Genomic DNA, 27,774 nt, shown 5'->3' with positions numbered 1-27,774 from the left:
TTTCTGGAAAGCCTCCACAAGGACCTATTTAATATTCCAGACATACGGCAAAGAGCGAAGTCCAGGCATAATCGCTTAATCTGCCCGATAATTGAGTGTGGTTTGTCTGAATTTCCTAATTGGGCAAGCCATTAGAGTTTATCTACATATTCGAAATGAATTTCTGGAAATTTCACTGAAAATATTTTTCTTAGGATCGGATATCCGACTACTACAGATCTCTGTGCAGTGCGAAAAGACCATCAATGGCAGCTTATTTAGCTGAAGTGCCGAATCCTGAAGCTACCATCGAAAAACCCTTTTTACTCAGCGATGGAAAAGTGATGCTGAGTGCTGCCTTGGATAAGGGCATTTACTCACATGGGGAGGAGATAAAGGTTTCCGTGGAGGTTAAAAATAGCAGCAACAAGACCATCCGACGTATAAAGGTGAGAATAATTTTCTTTGTAATATATTTTAAGGCGCAATCTTAGAGTTCAAGCTGACACCAAGTTAATGGAACTCTATAGAAACTTTGAATTTATAATACATTAACTAACTCAATTGAAATTCTAATGGGTGTTTGCGTTATTCCCAATTGGGGGAGATGGTAATTTCCACCCTGCCGACAAAATAAAATGAAGAAAAACTGGAAGGCCTTAATAAAACAACGCAGAATTCCCAATATTGGGTCCGTGTTTGAACTGCCCAATTGGCTTATTTGAATCCGTACCTTTTTGTTATCTTTGTCGCCTGTTAACGCCGAAAGTTCCTGCTCAAGACTGTGGAATGGGGAGTAACTGAGTTATTGGTGTTACAAATTAAAGGAACAAAGAAAATCCACAGAAAAAAACCGTATTCTTACAGCTATTGTTCGCGTTTCTGGATGCAAAGAGACAATTCAGTAGTAATTCTATCATATTTCACTTCTACATTTCGCAAAATACTGCCCCATCTAGCCGAAAAGGAAGAAGAGATTAAATTTTCTCCCATTTTCATTCAAATGGAGAACGAAAATGAAGAACATGAGAACGATTAAAACCAAAGTAAGAATGACATAGCAACAACATACAATGTTCTGGTGCAGCAGAAGCGACATACAGTAAGGGCCAAAAGTATACAGGGTGTCCATTTTACGAGCTCAACCAAAGGGATCTCGGTTATTTGAGTAGACACGATGTGGGTTAAATTAGGGCAAAGTTGCGCACTTTCGAGCTTTGTCAGATGCCGTCTGAAGAATTATAAAATTTCCATTACTTCGGAAATATCCAGGAAAATACGAAATTTCGAAAAAATATTTTTTCTGGACTCGTTTGAAGAGATAATTGAAGAGTAGTTCCTCATAAATAAAAATCTAACAAGTCCGAATCTTAACATGCGATGCATCGTCGTAATCGAAAAAAATGCTGAACCCAAAAATGTGAAAATCGAAGATGGCGTCTTTAAGAATAAATAAAGTTGATGATGGTTCCGGAAAATCAAAACGTCGGATTTCAAATTTGACTCTGTCATGTTGTTGAGGAGAAAAAGTGACTACGAAAATGTGCCGGCCATTTTCAATTATCTCTTCAAATGAGTCCAGAAAAAAAATAAAAACCTTTTTTCGAAATTTCGTATTTTCCCGGAAGTAATGAAAATTTTATAATTCTTCGAACAGCATCTTACAAAGCTCGAAAATGCGCAGCTTTGCCCTAGTTTAACCGACCTCGTGTCTCTTCAAATAACCGAGATCCCCGTGGTTGAGCGTACGAGTAAAACGGACACCCTATATAGACGAACGACATTTATACAATACTTCAGCCATAATTAGTTTTATTGAAATCCGAACATACAATAATTAAAATACAAATACATATTCCCATTTTCTGTAAGCATTGAGTACTGCAAAAAAATCATTGAAATGTCCAAGGACAGAAATATGTAGACAAATATAAAAAAAAAATTATTTTACAACGAATCCACTGAAATACCGCAAACAAATTATATTATTACGTAATAACAGGCTTAATATTTTGTAACGTAACCGTTATTTTTTATTACTTCCTGACATCTTCGTGGCATCGACTGTAAAAGTTTATTGATGTACGAAGTACCGATCGCTTTCCACTTTTCCCCCCAAAGCTGTGAAAAATTCATCCTTACTGGAATACTTTTTGTCTCTAATTTGTTCATCCAAATATTCCCACATGTTGTCGATGGGATTTAGATCGGGACACTGTGACGGCCATTTCAAAATAGCTATTTGTGTTGATGCCTGAAAAATTCTTTAGCCACCTTAGAGATGTGTTTCAGGTCACTATCTTGTTGAAACGTTGTTTTCGGCGGCATATGGTCCTCCATATAGATTATCATCACGTTTTCAAGGATATTGACATATAAAAATCTATTCGCGATAACTTCAACTTTACATAAAGGTCCTATTCCAAACCCCGAAAAACACCCCCGAACCATCACAGATCCGTCTTTATGTTTAACAGTGGGAAGTGTGTATTTGGGATTCAACCTTTTACCACTAGGACGTCTGTCTCACATAGTGAATATCACTGGATCGAAACATATTGAACTTTGATTCATCGCTGAAACACACTCTATTCCACTCACTTATATTCCAACGAAGATGTCGACGAGCAAATTCCAAACGGGCCATCCGATTCTTCTTGGATTGAAGAGGTTTTTGCCTGGGCGACGTGGAAAATAACCGAGGTTATCCAACTTTCGTTTTATGGTTTTAGTGGAAACCTCCGGTAGTCGCTGTGCTTGAATTTCCTTTTTTATTGCTTTAGGTGTCTTGAACGGGTTTTTGGAGGAAATTTATTTTATGAGTCGAATGGCTCTGGGCCCAAGATTTTTTGGTCCTCCACTTCTCTTTGTTGCTTCAAGCACTCCTTTCTGTTGATACTTCTCAATAATGATCCAAACAGCTTTACGTTTCAAATTAAAATTCTTTGTAACATCAATTTGTCGCTGACAAATTTTAAATAAATCATTTTTTTTTTATTTCAATTCAAAGGAAATTTCTTCGCCGCGCAGCGTTGCTTCAAACATTTTAAAAATATTTCAAACTATAATTCGGATGCGAAAAAAATCAATGTTTGAATTAAATTGATACAAAATATTTCTTAAAGAATGTCGTCTATACACAGTGGCGGAGAAAAGTTTAGAAACTTTTATTTAGAAAAGAATTCCGTTACGAAAAAAAGTAAAAATTAATATTTGGTTCCATATCCTGTTGCATTAACTACCGCTTGACATCTTCTGAGTATCGAATCTACAAGTTTGGCACACATTCTTTCAGGAATGTTTTTCCACTCGTCCATTATGGTATCAAGAAGTTCAGTTCCATTTCGAATATGTTTCAAACAAATACTACGATTCAGTATTTCCCACAAGTGCTCAATAGGATTTAAATCTGGTAATTATGACGGCCAGTCAATTAAATCCACCTTCTTTGTTGATAACCATTTTTTGACGAGCTTCGAAGTGTGCTTGAGGTCATTATCTTGTTGGAACCTCCAATCGAGAGGCATTTCGTATTCCGCAAAAGGCAACATTCGATTCTCCAAGATGGCCCGATATTGGAATTAGCCCATTCTTCCTTCGACCTCAACAATTGATCCAGTACCAGACCGACTAAAGCACCCCCAGACCATAACACTGCCACCTCCATGTTTCCCCGTTGGTACGTGATACTTTACGTCGTATCTTTTGCCTTTTAATCGTCTTACGTAGTCTCCCCCATCTGATCCAAATATTTAAAATTGGCTTTGATCACTCCAAGGGACAGGGTGCCACTTTTCACAAGTCCACTCCACATGGTCCCGAGCAAAACAAAGACAAGCTTCGATATTCTTCTTTGATAGAAGGGGTTGCTCTGCAGCAACCCTTCCGAATAAACCAATAGCATATGGTCGACGTCTTACAGTCCTGTCACTCCACTGGATACGAAATTCTTCCGAAATTTCTTGGTTAATTTGTCGAGCGGTCCTACGTGCATCTTTTTCTGAGATTCTTTCAATGACTTCATGAACTGCAGCGAAAGTTTTTCGTGGTCGTCCTGTACTTTTCGCTCTTACAAGACTTCTATTATCACTACGATAAGCAGATATAATCTGCGAGATGACGTATTTGCAAATTTTGAGTTTTTTTGAAGTGTGAACTTGTTTTTCGCCACTTTCATATAATACACTGGCGAGCATAAAATTCGGGTCACTTTAGTATTTTCGAAATTTTTGCCTTCCTAACTTCCAAAAAAATAAAAAAGGCTAGCCTTCATCGATTCTGAGGTTCTTTAACCTTGTTAAGGGTAAATGGTAAAAAAAACACGTTCCTGTACCCAAATAACCGATGTATTGTACAGGTGTCCATTACCCCAGCACTGTAACATTTTTGAACACAATTTTGTGCTACCGAAAAAAAACTCATAATGACATTAATATCGCGTATTTCCCCCTCTAGCGTTTATGACAGCCTGCAAGCGTCGGGGCATGCTTTCAATGAGGTTGCGAATAACATCCTGGGGTAGGTTTTCCCATATTTCCTGAAGAAATTCTCGCAATTCCCTAGCCGTTCTTGGAGCGGGTACACGACTGCGAAGACGTCTTCCCATCTCGTCCCAAACATGTTCTATGGGATTTAAGTCGGGACTTCGCGCAGTCCAGTCAAATCTCCGTATTTGAACCTCATCCATGCAAGCCGTCACGATTCTTGCAACGTGAGGCCTAGCATTGTCTTGCATAAAAATCGAGTTATCCCCCAGAAACCCCATGAACGGCATGACATGATCTTGCACGACGTCCAGCAAGTACCTGTGCGCAGTTAGGGATCCATTTTGAATGAAAACTAACTCCGTACGGGCATTAGAAGAGATTCCTCCCCAGACCATAACTGATCCTCCACCAAATGGAAGACGTTCGGCTATACATGCTTGGGCATACCTCTCGCCTGGCCGTCGCCTCACTCTCACACGTCTATCAGAACCAGTAAGACAAAATCGAGATTCATCTGAGAACAATACGGCACTCCAGTCTTCCAAAGTCCAAAGTAAGTGTTCGTGGGCAAAATGTAATCGAGCAATTCGATGAACGCGAGAAAGTGGAGGTTCTGTAGTCCTATTCTGAGAGGATGATACGGCAGCGTGTAATCGCCTACGTACCGTCCATTCACTGACGTTAACGTTTCTTACTTCTTCAAGATGACTTCGCAGTGAAACTGCGGTCTCGGTGCGATTCCGCAAAACTGCAGATACCAAAAATCGGTCATCCCTAGCTGTGGTTGCTCTTCTGCGGCCTGATCCTTGTCTCCTTCTGAGTAACCCCGTTTCTGCGTAACGTTGAGAGATGCGTTGAACACTGGAAAGGCTAACTCCGGCATTTCTGGCAGTTTCACGTTGCACTCTGCCATCTTCTAAAGCGGCTACAATTCTTGCTGCAATCACACTACTAATTGGCATTTTTTGCCTTTCTACTGTTAGCGCAACTTGAAGTTAAAGAGAACACCTTTAACCAATTCGCCTAAAGTGAACAACAATTGAATGGAACTGATAAAGAGGATGCATAGATATTGAAGGTATTTTATCAATCTTTTTTTTTCATGGTAGAACCATGCAGAACCGTAAACATTTTCCCAATGATCCGAAATTTCGTGAAGCAATGCCGGCATGCCAGCGAAAAATATCACTTCTCTTTCAATACGTTTATATTTGAAAATTTCGAAGTGACCCGAATTTTATGCTCGCCAGTGTATAATTGAACAAATTTACTGTTTCGAATCCCGAGATATGCATTCAGCCATATTTATAGTATAATAACAATTCGCTCACAACCTGCGCAAAACTTTGCAACAACCGAAAATAAACAAAAAGTTTCTAAACTTTTTCCGGGCAAAAATTTGTTTTTGCCTGTCGAACAAATTAAGGAATGCACGTACAATAAATAAATAAGTAGTAGATTTCCGTTTGTCATAAACAAACATTTTATGCATACGAGGGGTCCCTGAAAAGAAATACTCGAATGGACTACAAAAAGTAATAAAGTTCCCCAACTTTTGTCCGCTACTGTACTCTTGTCCATTACCGCATGTTTCACTGATTCTAACGGCCAATTCGGCTTACTCCAAATTGGCAAGAAGCTGATCCAGCTAGCTTTCATTTACTAAACCATCGACAAGTGCGTTCGATCTGGAATTCGTCAGACGATTCTCTTTCTCACTAACTGTTGGCCACCCCGTATAGTAGAAATTAACCAAATGGGTTTTATAATCGAGCTCAAACTCGCATATTCCGAAGATGACTAGTAATTTACCTTCCTGCAATAATTACCGCGCTAATTTATTATTCCTCTCCCATCACAAAATTGCACAGTCGCTCCCTCGCAGTATCTATCAATTTAGCTCAGCAATTTCTTTTAATTACTTTAAACCGAATAAAAACAAGAAAAGGGGGGTAATAGACATCCGGGATAAAATTAAACAAAAGGCGTTGAGTGAGTGATAAACGGGTTGCAAAACTTCCGAACAATCCGAGTTTTGAGCAGTAGGAAAAAATGGAAAGTCTTCCCGCGGGAGATTAAAGATTCTGGGAAAGTTTTACATCCCTCCTGGACAGCTGGGCACGAAATTTCCAATGACGTTAGAGCAATAAATTTATGTAAATCTATTATTCGATTAGGGTTGCTTCTCGCATGATGGGTCGTTTGTTGTGTGACGTTTAGTCTTTCGGGATCGTCGATATTATCGGAGAATAGCGAGAGGAATATTAAATTTCTGGGTGAAAATCTGGAAACCTTTGGCTTGATAAAATTTGATGAAATTCTGAACTCAGATGATTCATTTCACTCCGGAGCTCAGAAATTGTTTCAGGATTCTTTTCTTTCAGAAATATCCGCCGAGAACTAAGTTAGGGACTAATTTCCTAAATTTCAAAGAACTTTTTATCTTAAGGGCTCTGAACTGATTAGAAATAAGTGGCGATTTTTATCCCTCTGAAGGCGCAGCCACTCAACTTTTACGCGACGTTTCGGATTTTCGGACCGCCTTCACCTTCGCGTTTTCAAATGGAATTTAATTGTATATGCGTATAACATTTGTGTTCGTTATTTTGTGACGAAGTAGCTGTTTCTTCCACGAGGGAAACGTGCGCATAATATACAGCATGGTGCAAGGTTAAATTCAGAAAATCAAGCGCTTCTAAAAAATTTAAATAAAAATAAAAAATTGGACCCTAAACGTCACATCAAAAATCTGACCACAGGACCCTGGATAGAAGACAAGGTGCCTGCGGAGAAGTGGTACTTATCTATTTTAAGAAATATCTTCAAATAACGTCGAATATATCCCGAACCAATGGGAAGTTTTGAAAAATCGTTTGCTTCACCATGAAAATGTGCAATTTTGTGCCAATTTAGCCGAGTACGAATTCCTTTTAAGATCTCAATGGAGAGCAGCGAATTTGGATAATCCAGTATAGGATATCCAATTTAAAATGCAAGTACTGATGGCATTTCTGCTTAAGCGGGAATAATAACAGTCATTCTATTGCTCTCGTAACACACTTACATGGTAATTACGAGGTCTGAAAATATCATTTCAATCGCTCGGAAGATAAACGGAATAATAAGAGCGAACTACCTTTGGGGACGCCTGGTATACCGAATGAACTAAGGTTAAAGCAAGATTTTGTCTCACTCGAACACGTCCTCGCGGATTAATACCAGATCCAGATTAAATCCAATTAATTCCACTAAGAGAGGTCAATAAGTGAGAGGATATGTACTTTAAAGCAGTCGGAGCTCCTTTTGTATGTCCTTAAATACTCAAGAAAGGACGCTAATAAATGAGACGAGAAGGGTCGTCAGCCCACGGAAAATGTTCAGTATTTAACTCTAGTGCCGATTTATTACAATTTCGAGTTAAGACGAAAACCGAGTTTCCAAAAGGAAAAAATTCGACGAAAACGAAAAGCTTTAACGATAGGGAAGATTAAAAGGGTTTAGATTTTTGATCTTTTGGGCTCGCCTTTTTATTTTCAAGTCCAATTTACTTTTTCCTTGAACAATTTACGATTTTACAGCCGTTACAATGCTCGGCGCACATTGAATATCAAACGCAACTTCCCAGCGAATATAAATATCCTCAACCCTCGTAAGTAAAAAATTACGTCACCTGTCATATACCCCCACACAAAACAACAAATAATTTCAGCTTTTTTTCCCTCTTTGCTTTAGAAGTTCAAAGTGTATTTATTCATGAACGAATCAGGGGTTTCGTGCCCTTCGTTGTTCGCTAAGGGCGCGCTCATAAAAACATAATAAATCCCGCGTCAGGGTGTTTTTCAGGATCAAAAACGCTCCTAATTTCACTATATAATATCACATCATGAATTATACACGATCTTGCAATATTGCGTCAACTTTCCTTAGCTTCTGTAGCAATAAAGTTAAACAAAATTCTTCTACAGGATTACACGGGACATAAGGGCGCATTTCCAGAAATTAATTTCTATTGTACTGGGTGACCCCAAAAAGTGTCACAATACGCAACTTCGTTATTTTAAACGGAACGTTACAATTTTGTTACTATTTCCGGAGTTCTCGTCAAATTTTAAAGTTAGTTTAAGTAAGTTGTATCTATCTATGTATCTTTAATATTTACCGTTTCCGAGTTATTTGGAAAAATTTGAAAAATTTTACAATTGCTCAGTCCACGGAAATCGGTGTTGCGCGCTAACTGCTCTAAATTTCAGTGTCGGCTTTCTAGGACTCAAAGAGAACCTAATAAGGTCCGTTATGTCATGTTTTACTTTCAGCCTCCATAACTTCCTTATTTCAAAGGGCATGCCCAAATACTTTCGACAGCATTGTGTCTAGAATTCAAAAATCTTCCCCCTTTATTACCATTACCCTGTTCCTAAACTCAGCTATTTCTGAATTCCCAAAAAATTGTCCTTTTTTGGTTTTTGAATGTTTTGATAGTCATGAGAAATAGCAAAACAACATTTTCACCACTTCTAACATCTCGAGCTGATGAACTATGTTTATCACAACTTAGTTTACCGTTGTGGATGTAAGACAGTAAGTAGGTTCTCAAGTTTCAGATTTTTATTTGTATTTTCTTTAAAAAATTGCGGATATTCTTATTCGAAATATTAAATTTTTCAAATGATATGATTGATATGATTTAGGAAAAAATGAGAAAAAGAGTTTTCTCACCAGTAGAACTTTTGCTGTTCGGTGCTCTGAAGAACGCCATCCTAAAGCCGCCAGCTTTAGTATATTACTTGAGCGATTTCTGCAAACTGGAAGTGGCAATTGTGAAAAACTGACAAGAAAAAAAACTGTCAGAAGTGAGACGATAAAACTACCAAAACATTTAGTAACCAAAAAGGGAAAATTTTTCTGAACTTAGAAATGGCTGGATTTGGGGTGAGGCAATGTTAACAAAAGTTGTAGATTTTTTAGTTCTGAACACGATACCGTCAAGGAAGTTGAAGCACTCCATCGGAAATAAGCAAGTTATTGAGGTTTGAAGTCATGCAACTTCGGAAGCCTACTTAAGCGATTGTGAGGGACTTTTTTTTAAATTAAAACACTCCAAAACGTAGCTTATTAGGTGCGCTTCAAGCCCCAGAAGACTGATCCCACAACTCGCAGCGGTTAGCGCACAATACCGACTTCCGTGGAACCATGTAAGTGGTGAATTTTTCAAAATTTTCCGAATGTCTCGGGAACGATATATTCTAAACATATAACATAAACTGACCTTAAAGCATAATGAAAAATGCTAAAGTAACAAAAATAATTATGGGATCCATTTAAATTGACGAAATTGTATGTCGTCGCACTTTTTGGGGTCACCCTTTGCATTAAAAAATAATTTCTAGAAATACGTCTTTACGTGCCATGTTATCTTGCAGAAGAAAAAAATTATTTACTTTATTGCTATAGAAGCTAGAAAAGCCTGACGCACTATTGTACGAGCCTGCATATGTTCGAATTTGAACAGAACGCCAAATCTGGTTGATTTGTTGACCTTTGCCAGTAAAGACGATATTCATACAAGTCTGAAAATAATCCATTGCGGCCCATATTTTCCGGTTAAAATGTTTAAGATCACATCAATGGAAACGCCATTGATCAAATTAAAGACATTCTTCACTTAAAATATGCGTTTCTATGCCTATTTTACTCTCCCAAATTTTTATAAAAAATGTTTAATGCCGAAATGGACCTATTAGGAAAACACAAAAAAAATTCATCACCTTATACATGGTTCAGACATGAAGCGAAAATGGTTCAATGTTCATATAAAGTTTTTATCGTAAAATCATCCACAAATTCACCCCCCGAATTTTTGACTTACTATTATAGAACACCCTGTAGTCCTGAAGTGAAATTTAAAATATTCGGGGTAGTTTTTAAATTCGTTTAATTTCTCAAAAACAGAGTGGTCTGAAAACCACCTTGGTGTTCCCGAAAAATTCGCCTGATGTAAAGACGACTGGGTTCATGTTCTTGATTGGTGGCGGGTTTTTTCAACCATTCTTGTAGATCATTCGTTTATAAAAAAAATTTAATTAAATTTCACTTAAATTTTGATTTTGTTCAGAGATGTGCAAGAATTTCAATTTGAATTTCAATCTCAAACATGATACGAAAAAATTCCCAGGGATAGAGAAGTTGCACTTTCAATTCCGCCATTCGAAGTGCTACTGGTCACGTCCAAAATTCCTTGGATATTCCCGTGGATGTTCGGGATGCCTCTCTACATCGAAATGGCGCATCAAATGTTGAACGGTGAAAATTTTATCTAAATCTGTCTAAACATTTTCCAAAATACAATTCGACACGTATTTCGTGCAATAGATCAAAAAAGTATTGATATACCAAGACGAATCCTATTCATTTGAAATTTTCGTAACTTCAAAACTACACTGACTTTCAAGAAAACCGCAAAACCAAGAAGAACGCACTGTATGTATTTGAAATTTTGGTATGATTTTAGACTTGTAAAGAGAAAAAAATGATAAAAATTTCAAGTTCGTATTTTAATGCGATATGAAGTTTTTCTCTACTTTTTTATCTGTGACGATCGTTCTTTTTGCAATTTTTTTTACAGGCGGATAGCGATAAAGGTACCATTGTTAGTACCATATTGAATGTGTGGTAGGGCAAAATGCAGTTTATCGGCAGTTAACTCCCTTTGAAAGGGGAAGAATTGTTGGTATGCATGAGGCAGATTTACCTTTCCGCGAAATTGCACGTAGATTGGATCGAAACGCATCAACAGTGCTAAGAGCGTGGAGAGATTGGTCTAACGAAGGGTCAGTAAATCGTCATCGTGGTAGTGGCCGTCCAAGAATGACGAATCGACGCGAAGCCGGCGACTTCGTCGTTCAGCGACAGACGCCCCGTTTGAAACAATTCCGTCTCTTTGTCCTAACTGGGTGGCCACCCTAAATCGAAGGGTCTCCCTTAGTACGATGTATCACAGAATTCGAAGTTTTGGGCTAAACTCATATCGTCCTATGGGTCGGCTTCCATTATCACGAAACCACAGGGTGACCCGACTGGAGTGGTGTCGTCTGAGAGTGCAATGGGCGGATGAGTGGAGAAGAATCGTGTTCAGTGATGAGAGCCGATTTTGTTAATGGCGATCTGATGGACGGTTACGTGTTAGAAGGTGCAGAGGAGAGCGATTAAATTTGGACTTTTTGGAAAGGCGTCATTCTGGCTTAACACCAGGTGTCATGGTTTCGGGTGCCATCCAGTATGGTAGTCGGTCTCCTCTTGTTTTCATTTATGATAGATTAAATGCTTAGAGATACGTTAATAGTGTCTTAGAACCGGTTCTTGTACCATACATGCACGACCATCCTGGAAGCACATTTCAACAGGATAATGCGCGACCACATGTAGCCAACGATAATTTGAGGTATTTGGAAGCTGAAAATTTGGATACTTTGCCTTGGCCAGCTCGGTCTCCAGATTTGTCCCCAATAGAGCATGTATGGGATGTAATGGGTCGGAGACTTCAACGTTTAGCTCGCCCTCCAGAGACCATAAATGAACTCCCCGAGCAGGTGCAGATTGCCTGGGATGCAATACCACAGGAAGATATTGCCAATTTAATTTTAAGCATGCCACGTCGCTTACAGGAATGTATTAATTTAAGAGGAGATACCACCCATTATTAAATTGTTATTAATTTTTTTCACTTATTCACAATAATTATTTTTTGATATTTTGATCGTTTTTATCTATTACCCGACCCAACGTAATGCCAAAATTTCAAACGTGTACGATGCGTTCTTCTTGGTGTTGCGGTTTTTTTGAAAGTCAGTGTATTTAAATTACAAAAATTTAATGCATTCACGGAAATAACGCTGAATTACATAAATTTGTAAAAAATATAACCAAGAAACTGTTCCTTTGTACAAGGAAATTTAAAAAAGTATCTTTAGATATGTTCAAAAATGTATTTATACACTAATGTTTTGGTTTATTTTTTTCGCCAAATTTACAAATTACTATTTCCACTTAGTTGCAATCAGCTTTCACTAGTTCACTTTGACACAAGTTAGAACGAAATAAAGATAGAAATAACAATGGTGGGGGCGAGGAGGGAAAGAAATTAGCGAAGATATAAAAGAATTGATAATCGAACATCAGGAAGGAAAATTTTATGGACGAATAGCAGAATGTGTTGAGATAAGTTGTGCTGCCATTCAGTACATCATACAGAAATACAAATAAACAGGATCTTTCAATAATTAAAGGCGTTTTGAAAGGCCACGAAAAATAACGAGACGAAATGAAGCTTTATTCTACAGGAGATTAAAAAGAATCTCAATGCAACTGCACTTATCGAGCTTCGCAACTAAAACACACAACTGGAAAAAAATCCACCCAGAGACCATTAGATACCATCTCAGGAGAATCGGATTCCATGAGAGAAGACCAACTAAGAAGTCCTGGATAAAGAAAATGAACAGAGAGAAATGTATCATGTTCGCTCTTGAAACACATAAAAAAATTCATGGAGTTCTGGAAATAAGTTATTTTCTCTGATAACAGCAAACGTAATTTATTTGGATCTGGTGGTCCCAAGGCCGTGTGCAGAAAACCGGAGAAAGAATGAAGAAACGCAATTTGAAACCAACAATAAAACGCGGTGGTGGAAACGTGATGGTCTGGGGCTGTATGGCCGCAAATGGTGTGGATAATTTCATTTTTAGTGAGCAAAACATGGGTAGATTTATATATAAAAATATCCTGGAAACCAATTTAAAAAGTAGTGCTGAAAAGCTTGGACTAGAAGAGAGTTTTTATTTTCAACAGGATAATGATCTCAGACATTCATCAAAATTAATTCAAAAGCGGTTTCTATATGTATAATACACCTGATTTGTAAAAAAACAAAAAAAAACACCACCGCAATCGCCTGATATCAATCCGATCGAGCACTGGTGGGAACATTTGGAAAAACACATGAGAAAAAGAGAAATTTCGAGTGAAGAGCAACTTCGCCATGCTATCTTAAACGAAATACTTGAAAATGTTACCTATAATTTAGTCGAATCAATGAATCATTATTTACAAGCGATGATCGATGCTAAGAGATATTCTACCACATACTAATGATTAAACTTCATCATTATTTAGGGTCAAAAAAGTTTTATTTTCATACTGCATGAATATTTAGACGTACCTAAAGACATTTTTCGTTATTTTCCTTGTACAGGATGTTTCAATTTGGAGCGTTTTGGCAGGAAAACCCTATTTCCTGACTAGATAGAAGAAAACCGATTTAGGTGTTATGGACTCGATTTTTGAGAAACGCTTAATGTCAAAAATCGCTTCCCGATTGTTGCGCTCAATGGATGAATCTCAACAGTTGAAGGCGATTCGAGACATCTCCAATCCTCAATCATAACTCATACTCTTCATCGGAACCGCGATCATCCAATCCAGTATTTCTTCGACTAAGTTTTTATCATATTTATGTGTTACAAGTCAGTAAACCGTGTTAATGTTTAAAGGGATATCCTAATTCCACAACTTTCGGGAGATCCCACGTGTTTATCTTGCTAAGCAAGTATCTAATCCGTCCTGGACTCTCGTAAACAGAATTACAACATCGGTACTTCGAACCGACAAGTATTACAAGTAGTGCTCGCGTGTAAGCGCTCTCGTACAATAGTCGCGGGTGGTATCTCCAACCTACAAGGGAGGAACCCCCGCATATCGTTCAACACCGATATCGTTACAGCGTATTAAGATATAGAAGATTTTTCGATTTTTGGCAGTTTTGAAAATCGCCAATAATTTTCTTATTTATTAAAATATTGGAATCGCCCAAAAACATGATTTTAGCGCTTTTAGAGAGGAATCTAAAAGAGTGCTCAAATTTTCTCTGTTGCTCACCGTTTTTTTCTACAAATTGCTACAACTTCATCTTTCCAAATATAAATCATCAGTGACAACGACTTAACAAAATAGACAATTTTAAACTCTTTTCAACAATATATACAATTTTTATATTTTTTAACGAAAAAGACGGAAATATAACGTGGTAACTCGTTTGACATAAGTTGACTGTAAAAATAGCTGCCAGGACAATGAAGCAGCTTTTGGTTCTATGGACCGCAACGACTATATGTCGGATAGTCATTAGGGAGATAATCCATGACGATACAAAGTATTTGTTTTCTTTTAATAGCAAAAAATAGAAAGGGCAAAACCAACAAATTCGCTACCACACGAGCACTTCTCGTCCCTTCCAAATCTTATCTGCCTGTCCTTTTTTGGTCTCGAATTTTTTCCAGATCTCGTGAGTCCTGCAAATCTGAGGGATAAGGTACCTGCTAGTCTCTGTTTGCCAAGAAAAGCTCGCACGCATGGCCTCTCGATTGCGCCACCGGTGGTAGCGACCTTGTTCAACAGTGCTTTGCCTTAAGATGGCCCTGTCAGCCTGCCCTTCGTCTTATTGCCAGCTCTTAACACCTTATAACTTAAGGACTAATAAATCTCCGACATATATATTGGGACGTATCATCGTCTTGAGATTTAGCAAAAATTTTGAGTAAAAAGGTGTTAATGTCTTTAGACGAATTAAAATTTCAAAATGTTTATAGAGTGCATAAGCAACTAGTAAACACTAATTTAACGAAATTACTGTTTAACATCAAATATGAAAAACTCTAAGAAATATTGCAGATTACACTTGACAATTATGCAGGGTGTTAATTAAGTATAAGTACTTATTCCTTGAATTTTTAACTGATTTTATCGCAAAAAGTTCCTGGGAACGTACGTCCGCAACGTTTTCGTTTTAAAACTGGAGGATGTCGAAGTTGCATTTTTAATTTGTTTTTTTTTTGTTTTTTTTTAAATATTTTCGGACGGAGATGTAATAATCATATAAAATTATTAATAAAATATAACATTAATATGTACATGTATGACATGGTATGTATGTATGACAGTGTGTCCGCGGATGAAGTGCACGTGAGGAAAGAATCTTTATTATTCATTTCACGATAAGAAGTTATTCTTTATAAAAAGTTCTGCTTGTTGAGCAAATGAGTTTGCAATATAAACATTTTAGATTAGATGTACAGGGTGTCAATAAACTAGTAAAACAAAAAAATTCTTCAAGATAGAAGTAGCATTAATTATTATTTTTAACAAAAAACGCATGAAACAATGTTGAACTGACAAAAAAATCTAAATACCAATTTTGGAATGAAAATTCGAAAGTATTAAATTAAATTACATAGTTAAAAATTATTCAACAGAACTACCTCCCACCTCGACACGCTTTTCTGCTAACTTAATCAATTAACCGTACACTTTACCAATAATTCGCGGCATATTTAGTTCATCCATTGTTGCCTGTATGCGCTCTTTTAATATCTCTCTATCATACGGCAAATTATTCGTATAAACCTTTCGTTTTAAGGCACCCCGTAGAAAAAAGTCTAACTAAGAAAGGTCAGGCGACCCAGCTGGATAATGGATCGGGCCAAACCTCCCTATCCACCTTGCCAAAATGATTATGTAACCATTGTCTGACCAAGTCCGTTCCATGAGCAGGACATCCGTCTTGTTGCAAAAATATGTTATTATGGACTTCTGGTTCTAAAGTATTAAAAAATAGTAAAAAACAAATATTTACAAAATGTTAAAATACAGGTGCTGGTTTAAATTTCTTTTGATAAAATATGGACCGATGATCCAATCCAAAAAAAATTCCACGCTTTACATTAACTTTTTTGGTAAAGTTGACTTTGTTTATTTATTGCATAATTAGGATTCTGGAAAGCCGAATGACGACTATTTTGGGAAGATACGTGCCAGTTTGTGCAAAGTGTAGACTGATCGGTAGATTAAAAAAAAAACTATTAAATCTCTGGATTTCAAGATAATTTTGGCCTAATCATAAACAGAACTTTAAACGTCTGTCCTCAGTTTCAGGTTCAAGTGTATCCTGCAGCTTTAGCTTAAAAGCTTTAATCTCGTTTCCCTTAAAAATTGTGTGTAATTCACTTTTGCTTAAATCCACTGTTTCTGCACGCTTTCTTAAAGATAATTTTCGTCGTATGTTTTCTTAGATTTTTTCACATTCATCACCGGTCCAGTTTCATTGAATTTTTCCACTAATTTTCGGAAAGCTCCTGTCGATCCAGACCTATTAGGAAATTTTTCATGGAAAAAACCTATAGCATAATGAAGAGACATATTTCCGATACCGTAACATTGTATTAAATAAATACGTCCTTATTTGATCAACGTTTTTGAAAATGCTATCACAAAATCAACACTGCTCGGTATTAAATAAGATAATATGAGTATTGATGTAAATGTTACGTCATCAATCGACTATCCTGATTTTTTGTTAAATGTAAATAATGGTACTTCTATCTAGAAGCATTTTTATGTTTTCCTAATTTATTAACACTCTGTACATCTAATCTAAAATGTTTATATTGCAAACTCATTGTCTCAACAAGCAAAACTTTTTATAAAGAATAACCTTTTTGTCGTAAAATGAATAATTTTTTTTCCTCAAGTGCACTCCATCCGTGGACACACTGTATATAAAATAATAGATAATAAATATAGAGAAGTCGGAGATGGCCACTTTTAACATTTATTACTGTGTGATATTAATTTTGGAGATTTCAATAATTGTTACTAAGTAAATTTTGCCCCGGCCATGTTAATTACAAACACCTTTTATGTCCAAAACGGTTACTTCAGCAGACATTTTCCAAGAATACTTTTTTTTCAATACAAATAAATGTACAATAAGCGTATTGATACAAAAGTGGCATACAGTGTAGCACAAACAAGTTAAGGTCAGTTAAATGTGCCCAAACCCTGTATGTGGCGTCCTCTATCATTAATAAAACGATGAAGACAATATTTGAATTTTCTGTCATAGAAAAAACCGGTACACCGAATTTTGCCTGATTATTATATTTTTGTCCGAAAAAAAAAAACAAATTTAAAATAGGATTTTAACTCCCTCCAATTCTTAAACGAAGACGTTGCCGATCTACATTCATCGGAATTTTTTTTTGATAAAATCAATTAAAGATTTATTCTTTGACATAAGTACATGCACTTAATTAACACCCCGTATATGGGGACTCCTTAACAAATAAGCTAAGTAAACTGCAAAGACTTGACTTTGACATGTGCCACTGTTTTCCTCTTCCTGTGTTAACCCATAATTGTTTAAAAAATGTAGACATATACATAGTCCAAGAAGGGCCTATTTCCCAGACATTAAGGAAAATTTTAATTTTTCGTTATATTAAAGGAAAATCGATTTAAAAAAATGGCGAAGGACTTAGAATGATCAAAATCATCAGTTGAGAATATTATAAAATGGTGCAATTGCAGAGGTGCAAATGAAATTAAAGGTTGAAGGTAGGAGTACTGGTCGTCGTCGAATTGTTCGTGAAAGAGATTGACGAGGATCAGTGAAAATATGCAAAGAGCAGAGGCGGAGCACTTTGCGCGAAATCAGTGCTGGATGGAACGACGAATGCGATTTAAATTTATATAGAAAGTGCTATCGAAAATGGATACATAAATTCGAAAGGAAATTCTCTTTCGGCGAAACGTGTTACTTTTTAATTGCTTCCTATGACTTGAGGAAAATCAAAAGTTTCCTAGACTTACGAGGACGGAAAGAAGGTTATCTGTAGCGATGAATTTGATCCGTATTTGATGTCCGTGTTCAAGATATGCGTAAGAGAATCGTAAGGGCAAAACAAGACGCTTCCAAGAGAGAATGTTTAAAACGAACCCTGAACTTTGCGAAAAGGTCAAACGGTTTGGGGATGCACGTTCGTTAAGGGATTAGGTCAGATGGAGTTTATAGACGGTACAATAAATGAGAAGTATGGACAGATATTACAAAACAAATTACTTACGAGCATTCGTCTGCCGGACGGAGACTAAAGTTTCATTTTCCACCAAGACGACTCTTCTCGTCATTCTTTCCCTTCGACCAAACAATGGTTTGACGAAAATAATATTAATGTAATCTGTCGGCCTTCCAGCAGCCCCGATTTGAACATCGTCGAACGTGCTTGCCATCAAATGAAGAGATATCTAAGAAGTAATCTTCGAACGAGCCTTCAAGCTCGAAGATTAGCCATTGAAGAAATTGGGAACGCACTTACACGTGAATTATGAGATAAATTGTTGAGAAATATGCCTGCAAGAATCCGAGCAGTCGTCAAAGCGAAAAGCGATGTTACCAGCTGTTAATTGGAGCGAAAATGTGCCACGTCTCAATGTACCGGGTGATACAAGAAGGTGGCTCGACTTAATAAGTCGATAAGTTTTTGGTTTTTGAACTTGGAAAGTTGAAATTTGGAGGGAAGCTATGTGAAAATAGAGCCGATCGATTGATGTTTAATAACATTTATTTAGCACTTCCGGTTTCATTGGAAAGGAGCTCAACTTTCGATTTTTAAACGTAATTTTCTATAAATTTTTGCTTTTTTGGAATCTAGAAGTCATTTTTAGTCTAAAAATGTGTAATTAAAAAATATATATATTTTTTTTTGCGAGAAAATTGATATGTTGGTATTTGGAGAACGTCGTCAACGGCCTTCCGATGCTGTGCGGCTTTATGCGGAAAAGCTTCCACTTAGGAACCATCCAGGCCGCCACTTCAAAAAAAATTTTAAAAATTGAAACGGGAAATGCTAAAGAAGAAAAAGACTTTATTATCGGTGAAGGCATAGAATTCGATGTTTTATTTATGATGGAAGTTAATCTAAGTGCATCAGTTCGTGAGATAGCTGTAGAATGTGAGATTAGCTATTCGTCAGGTCGTCGAGTTTTGAAACAACTTCTGTATTCTTGTGGTTAACAAGTAATTAATTGAGATGTTAAAAATGGCCGCTTTGTTGTTCTGTCGGCAAGCAAAAGCATTTTGAACTGTTTTCCTCGTAACTTTGTTCAATTGATTTAGGGTTGTGTTATTTACTACTCTACGAACTTTTTCTTCTAATTCTTCCCGATTATTAGAAGTGTCGTAAACTTGTGCTTTAATTGTAACTCAAACTCCAACTTGCGTTTTCACACAATTTCGGTTCGTTTCTCGATGGACACACGTTGTGTTTAGTATCAAAAATTCAGGAAAAATAGTTTTGGAAAACCGCGATGAGCCATCACGTTGCCGTTTGAAAAACGGAATATAAATGAGATAAACTGTTTTTCGGTATTTAAATGACGTACAAAATGAAAAGTACTCGATAAAATGACAAATTAGTATTTTCCCTCGTAATTCTGGCCTAAAATTGTGTCCGATACACATGCCTTAGTGGCGTAGCTCCACACGAAAAAACCACAAATATATTTTTTTCATTACATATTTTTAGACTAAAAATAACGTCTAGGTCCCAAAAAAGTAAACATTTAGAGGACATAATATTTAAAAATCGAAATCGAGGTCATTTTCGGTCAAACTGGAGGCGCTCATTAACGCCAATCAATCGGCTCTATTTTCATATGGCTTCCCTCTAAATTTCAACTCTCTAAATTTAAAAACTTAAAAGTTATAAAGGCGAGCCCTCTTCGTGAATCACCCGGTATATGTAGTTGTCAAACATAATATGCAACGTTTTTTAAGTTTGTCATTTTTGGTGTTTAACAATCATTTCGTTAAATTAATTTGTTCTTGTTGTTCATGCGTTGCGCGAGCATTTTGAAAGTATAATTCGTTTGAAGATGTTAATTGTCGTTTGCTTTAAAATTTTAACAACTTTAAAAATTATAATGCGCCCCATTATATAGCTGTTAGGGCTCGTAGCACTTAAATGCGAAAGCTTTTTTTTTTCAAGTTTCGTTTAGTTGCCTGTAGCTACTCAGTTGCCGCAGATATACGGTTTTTACCTAGTAACATTTATTCATCTCTCTTTCCATATCGTATAAAACGAGTAAACTAGTTGATATCAGTTTGGATCTGAGTGCATTTCGATTAGGGCAACTTCAATACATGCTCCCGCCAGATGTGAGATTCGTTTTCGCCAAGCCGAAGGCAACAATTCAGCTGAAATTTATCGATATTTGTGTGTTGTGTATGAAGAAAAGTGTATCAGCGATAGTGCAGTTCGAAAGTGGTGTTGAATATTTCAGGAAAGACGAACTTATGTCCACCGTGAACGCGGCCATGGTAGAAAATCCGTAGCAACAAGCGATATTGTCAATAAAGTCGGCAACGTGATGCGGGAGCCTTGGTGTCTCACAATTTCAGAACTGCTTTCTGATGTTCTCCAGATATCCCGTTCAGCGTTTTACGACATTGTTACAGCTAAGCTAGAGTACCACCAATTTGGTACATGACGAATGTCCGAATATCTAACTGATGAACACAAATTGCGACGAATGAATTCTGCGCCACCTTCTTCGCCAAAGTACTGAGAAGAAGACGCTTTTTTTAAGAAAGATTGTATGATGAGACGGGAGTTCAGTTTATGAATGTCGAGACAAAAGGGCAGTCTTAACAATGAAAGTCTAGGAACTCGCCCAATTAATCAGAGAAGTTTAAACGAACCACGTCCAATCGAACACCCATGGTTCTGCACAAGAATGTTTCTGGTGTGGAACCTGGGACCACAATCACTGCAGCTTTGTACTGTGAAACTCGTTTAAGCCGCACAAAGCAAAAGTACAGGTGTGCTGCCATCAGGAGCAATCCCGCTTTACGACAATGCACGCCCCCACGCTGCAGCACAGGCTGCAGAGCCTTTAAGAGTTTCGGATGGGAAGGGTTCGATCATCCACCGTGCAGTTCCTACTTGGTGCCTAGTGACTTTCACCAGTTCGTTAAAATGAAAGCGTGGCTAAGACAATAGCGGTTTATCACAAACGGGGAATTGAAATGGGATGTGCAAGATTAGCTTAGTGCACAGACGTGCAACTCGGTATGAAGAGGGTAAAGAAAAACTTATTCCCCGTTACGACAAAAGTTTTAACGTCCTTGGTGATTATGTCGAAAAACAGTTTGGATACATAAGTAACTTCTCTCTATAACAAAAGTTATTTTGCTTTCCTCATTTGGTTATTTTAGCTCACTGAAACTTAACAAGATGCAGCCTTCGTATTGCGTAAGCGCGAAATTTCGTACTTACATAATATTTACCGTCCTCTTGATGCTAACTCCCCTATCTTACATAACGGCTAATCTAACTCCATATCTAGCTTTTACATTATTCAACGTTGTAAGTTTATTTTAGCCCCCTTTTTCATGTCATGACGTCAGCTACATAGCGGGAGCTATGTCATCATATGGCGCACGAGGCATTCCGTAGAGCGATCGATCTTCATTAGACCCTATGTCGTCCAAAAATTAGCGAATGGGGATGTATCTCGACATTGTTTTCCTCCCTTACGCGGTATTTAACTAGTTTCAAAAGAACAAAAGAGCTTAAAGGGACTGCGAGTTGGGGAAAGTTAAATATTTGCTCCTTGATTTATCATCTTTAGGAAACGTTAACCGTATGTCAAGATTATGAGCGTCCCCAAGAAGGCATCAGTTTATCCTTGGTTTATCTTATGTAGACCAAAATGTTGGCCTGATTTATATGCCCAGACATGCGATAACAATTTAGTTGGGAACGTATTGCCGATCGTTAGTTGCATACAATGTAATTATTCAAGTTTCTCCTTGTGAATGGAAACCATTATTACCAAGGAGGCAGTATTAGCTTGTTTGCATCGATTCAGTCAATTTAATTGAATCTGGGCATGACGCAACTCGTAACGTTTCAGTGTGAGGAAACCACCAAGGCCCAAATTTGAGGTTCTGTAATACACCCCTTGCTATCCTTTAGATGTCCCCAAATGGACCATTTGGGGCGAAATCCGCGGTCCCACCTAAATAGACCGGCAAACAAATCAAGGATTGAGCTTCGAGGAGAGCACAATGAAATAAAGGTTCAATGCTGTGTCAACAGTGCGTCGTGTAAAAGATTTTTATGTGGTGACCTACGTCAAACCGTATTACGACGAGTTCATGTCAACATACTGTACAGGGTGGATCGACGGAATTGCAAAGCAATTTACTGAATTCCGTTTAAAATTTACTCTCAAACTGAATATGTTACGTAATGGGGCTATGAAATGTGCACTTTTGAAAAATATTTCGAGACCTACAGGGTCGCTCAAAAAAGCGTGGCTCTTGAAAATTCAATTTTTTTTAATTGCACACTTTGTATTTGAGGAATCTGTAGTATTCTAATCAGAATTATAAACGTTTTATATATATGATTGTCTTGTGACACATACAGGGTGGTCATTTAGTGCGGTCTCGGAAGATTACGGCTAAACAATTTAATATTTTGAATTTCTTTTTTTGCGTTATATAGAACTCGATTATGGATACGTTCTAAAATTGTTCTCGTTTTATACAGGATGTTCTAAATAAGTGAAAAATATCAAAGTTATGTTTTTTTTTTAAATAGGACGCCCCATATATTAATATCGTTTTAGATTTCTTGAAAAAAATAAATGTAAGTTTCATTAACGTTTACTTGTCCTAAATCTTAAAGATTTCGAAATAATTAAGTTTTTTTAAAAAAATCATGCAATTTTAAAAACTTTGTTTTGAAGGAAGTCTAAACTGGAGTAAATCGAAATTCATACCAAACCTTAGATATGAGACGTATTTTATGCCAGAATTATTAAAATTGAAATATCTCATACAGCACGTCCAAAAAATAACATGAAAATTGCATTCTTGTTGAAAGGAAATAACTTGCTTAATTTAAATAGAACACCCCATATTTTATTACTCGAAATAAGAGATATACATATGACTAATCAAATTATAAATTTTGCTACCTTTTCTTAAATCTTATTTTTCGAAGAAAACCTGTACATTTAGGTATAGGAAGGTGTAACGATTTTTGATTAGTCATATGTTTATCTTTAATTTTTATGGGAGAGTATTCATATTTGGAATGATGAAAGTGAAGGGTCAGTTCAATGTTTTGCCAACTAATCAATTGAAATAAAACCCACAGGATGTCTACAACTATTGTACCAACATAAACACTTGTAAATTAAACAAAGTCGCTTTTTTATTAAATAGGACGCCCTATATATTTTAAGCTTGTCCGATAGTGCTTTGAAGAACCGTCATGTTTTATTCAATATTTTCTATACCCGTTATTGATAGTTATCAGATATTTTAATGTGGATTAATTCTACACCCTACTTATGGAAACAATAGTATTTTAATTAAATAGCCATCAAACAAACAGTGACCCTCAGTATGTCAAAATAGAATTTTTTTTATTTCTGGTTAAACTTGATTCATTTCATATTTGAACTTGTCATTTAATGAATAATTAATATAATAATAATAATAATATAATTCCATAATTAGTAACAATTAATTTTACCCAAAACGAATATGAATGCAGTAAAATCTTCCTTGACGGATATCTCTGATAAAGGGATCTCTCTTGTAACTGCACAGTTCTCTGGGTACCGACTCTTTCTCATAACAGATTCTAATAAATATTTCTCTATTAAGCGAACTCTATATGAAATGGATACGAACATTGAATTTAATTCCCTTTTTACATTTCGTTTCTCATAAACGGACAACCGTTAGTCTCGGATAAGACAGTTTATTTACCAAGAGTTTTTTCAGCGGTATTCTTTGTCGGCAATTCAAGCATGATTCAGTATTCGGTGTGATTTTCGGGGTCCCTCCTTAATGCTGCAGATGCTCTGGACATTCATAATAACGTCCCAGAATGTGCGATATTAATACTTAAGGATTTGCAACTCTTATCTTGTATAATCAGTGAAAAAACAGCCTACAAGAGCGGTATCTCGAGCCATCAGGGATCGAACCCCCAACAGGGTATTAATTTGTGAAGCAATATTTCTCGTTGTGTGTTTTTACTACCGGTAAGTTAATAGTGGCTCCGACAGAACGTGTGTTAACTTTAAAGGAAAAGCTGGAAGTAGTGGAAGTTTACGACAGAGAAAAACTTAGTGCACGTAATTTGGGGGCCCCATTTGATGTAGCAAAAACCGAGGCGAGTCAACTAGTTAAGAAGTGGGAATAACGATTAACCAATTGTAAATCATTCAACTCAAAGCAGAAGAGATCATTCTTCAAAACTAAAGGACTTGTCGTAACACGTACGAACGAGAAAATCTTTTATATTGAAAGATGTTGAAGACGAGAGAGTTTATTGATAACTCCTGCTTTTGTTATTGTTCAAAAACTTAATACATCTAAATCTATGACATACACTAACTATTCTAAATATTTTAAAAATGCAATAATAAATGGTGATTTGCTAAAGCTTGAGATAAAACCACCTTAGCGACTAAACACCTATAAACAAACTACCTGTCGACATTATTATAGATGAACCATTTACTAGTCCGGGAGAATTAGGTAATTGGATTCCATCGCTGACCTAAACAAGGTATGCCACAGACTTAACATCGACAAACTAACTTACGAATGGTTTGTTAAAGCCCGGAATAAAATCTTTCCCATATGAGGACCTATGTCATGGACATGTATACAGTGAGCAACTTTAATATTCGGACACTGAAATATTTTCATTTTATTGCGAGTAATTTTATTTAAATCGCAATTAATACCATACAAAATAATGTAATTATTATAAAATTTAAAATGTATATATTATAAAATATGTGTTCCGTTGATAGCTCACGTAATTTTTATTATAAAAGAGTGAAAATTCCCAACAAGTAGTGAAATTAAAATAAAAATAAGAGTAAACTTTGGCTTACTTTAATATTCGGACACTGAATAAAATATTTTTTTGTGCTGTGGAATTTCATGGGAATGTCGTTTTCATCCATGCACATAAACTCGGGTGATGATAAAATAAATCATTTCAGTGAAATTCAAGCCATCGTACTATAATAGGTATGATGGTCCGCAAAAGGAATACCAGATTTCATATACAGTGAGTCTCATGAGTATTCGTACCCTATTGATTCCAGATTTAAAAATAAAAATACTTTTTTATAAGTAATTTTCAACAATTTTTTTTAGTAGAAATGTTTTATGGGCGTGTAAAAAGCCCAATTCCTATAAACTTTATTGAAGATAAACAGTATTATTAACAAAATATAATTTTAAGTATAATAAGTAACAAAATCACACCCACAAGAGTATTCGTACCTACTAAAACTATACTAAAAGATCAGTTTATTTTCTATTATTTAGTATTTTGTTGGACCTCCCCGGGATTTTATAATACTTTTAAGCCGATTAGGCATACTACTAACTAATTTTTTCGTATATGTTGATTCAATTTTATTCCAAATATCCAAAAGTTTTACTTTTAATGTTTTTTTGCTATCAATTTCGTAGTTTTTTAATCTTCTTTTCATTTCTGACCATAAATGTTCTATAGGATTGATGTCGGGACTTTGGGGTGGTGTTGCCAAGGTATGTGGCGTATTATATAAGATCCATTCTTTCACAATATGAGCCGTGTGTTTTGAATCATCATCTTGCTGGAAATAATAATTATGTTGTAACTCTAATTTTGTAGCACTTGATGCCAAGTGATTCCGTAAAATATTTAGGTAATATGTTTTGTCCATGATTCCTTCAATAAAAACCAAATCACCAACGCCATTTGCGGACATACAACCCCACACCATGACGGAACCACCTCCATGCTTTACGGTTCCTTTAAAATTTTTTAATTCGTACTCTGAATTTGATTTTCTCCACGCCATTGTTCGTCCATCTGAATTGAACAAATTGAATTTACTCTCGTCAGTGAAAATTACTTGTTCCCAAAAATTAATATCCTCGTCGACATATTTTTTTGCAAATTCTAAACGTTTCATTCGATTCTTTTTATTAATAAATGGCTTCTTTCTGGCAACTCTCCCATTGTAGTCGTTCCTCCTCAAAATTCTTCTACATGTTTCTGCTGATACTTCTTTTTTGAAGTATTTTAAGACAAATGCTGCTAACTTGGATCCACTAATTTGTGGATTCTTCTTTATTTCCTTAATAACTGCTTTTTCCTCGTAAGGAGTAAGTTTCTTCGGGCCTCCTTTACGTTCTTTATTGCAAATATCTCCACTTGACTTGATGTTTTTTATAACATATTGTACCGTAGATTTACTTCTGCCCACTAAATTTGCAATTTCTAAATAACTTTCACTTTCAGTGTGCCATTTAAGAATTAACTTCCTATCACTTAATGAAACTTCACTACTTTTTCTCCCCATTTTCACTAGTATCTCCTAAAGACTAACAAATCGATATGTCTATATTGGTAATCGTTCGTATTATGCCGCAAACAAGTTAATACAGGCTAAATTTCTTATCATCTTGATTTAACCCATAACAGACAGTTGCAGTACGAATACTCTTGTGAGCCTCATTTTATTCTTATTTCCTTAAAATTACGTTTTCGCCATATAAACATTTGAATTTGCAAGAAAGTACATATGAGTTTAAAAGCCCTTTAATTGGAAAGTGGATTTGTGATGGTACCAGTTTCAAATCGTTCATTGTAAATTAATAACAGTAATTTAAAATAGAGAAGCAATAGAGTACCAATACTCATGAGACTAACTGTACAACTTGTGATATTCCATAATGCCAATGGAAAGTCTTACAAAAAAATTGCCGAGTTATGTAACGTAAGCAAAATTACAGTGGCAGATTCAGAGTCATTACACGATTTTAAACTAGAAGATCGTACCGAGCGTATATCCCAAAAGGGTCAACTAAAGCAATTTCATGAGCGTGATAAGAGAATTATCCTTCGAAAGATCAAAAATGATCGAGCATTGAGCGCTCCAAAATTAGTCGATGAAATCTTTAGAGACACTGGAAAGCAAGTCCATCCTCAAACAATATGCCGAGCATTAAAAGAAAATGGATACAATGGAAGAGTTGCTAGGAAAAAAACAACTTGTTAGTGAATTCAACCGAAGACGATGATTGAATTGTGCAAAAGAGTTTATTTTGAAACATGATACTTGGTAGAATGGCGCTATTTTCATTGATGAAAGTAAATACAACGTTTTTGAGTCCGATGGACGAAGAATGGCGTGGCGAAAGAAAAGTGAAGAATTTAAAATAAATAATAATAAACCTACTGTTAATCATGGAAATGGAAGCGTTCTCGTATGGGGGTGTACCGCCACGTTTGGAGTAGATGAACTCGTTTTTATAGATTCTATAATGGATAAACGTTTTTATTCGAATATTTAAAAAGAACAATTTACGTCAAAGTGCTGA

At 36.2% G+C, this 27,774-nt stretch overlaps 2 protein-coding genes across 7 annotated transcripts in view; one reads left to right on the top strand and one right to left on the bottom strand.

The window, feature by feature from the left end:
• Positions 1 to 27,774, bottom strand: part of LOC136345274 (14 kDa phosphohistidine phosphatase-like) — a 138,529-nt gene that overhangs the window by 68,913 nt on the left and 41,842 nt on the right. The window lies entirely within an intron of this gene.
• Positions 1 to 27,774, top strand: part of LOC136345268 (arrestin homolog) — a 170,264-nt gene that overhangs the window by 102,062 nt on the left and 40,428 nt on the right. Inside the window, exon 11 of the mRNA XM_066293389.1 lies at positions 195 to 428. Coding sequence (XP_066149486.1) covers positions 195 to 428 — 234 coding nt within the window. The remainder of the gene's footprint in view (positions 1 to 194; positions 429 to 27,774) is intronic.

The sequence above is a fragment of the Euwallacea fornicatus genome, chromosome 19 (assembly GCF_040115645.1).
Source record: "Euwallacea fornicatus isolate EFF26 chromosome 19, ASM4011564v1, whole genome shotgun sequence".
Taxonomy (NCBI): domain Eukaryota; kingdom Metazoa; phylum Arthropoda; class Insecta; order Coleoptera; family Curculionidae; genus Euwallacea; species Euwallacea fornicatus.
The sequence above is the reverse complement of the archived record's forward strand: the minus strand, read 5'-3'. Positions and strand labels throughout refer to the sequence as shown.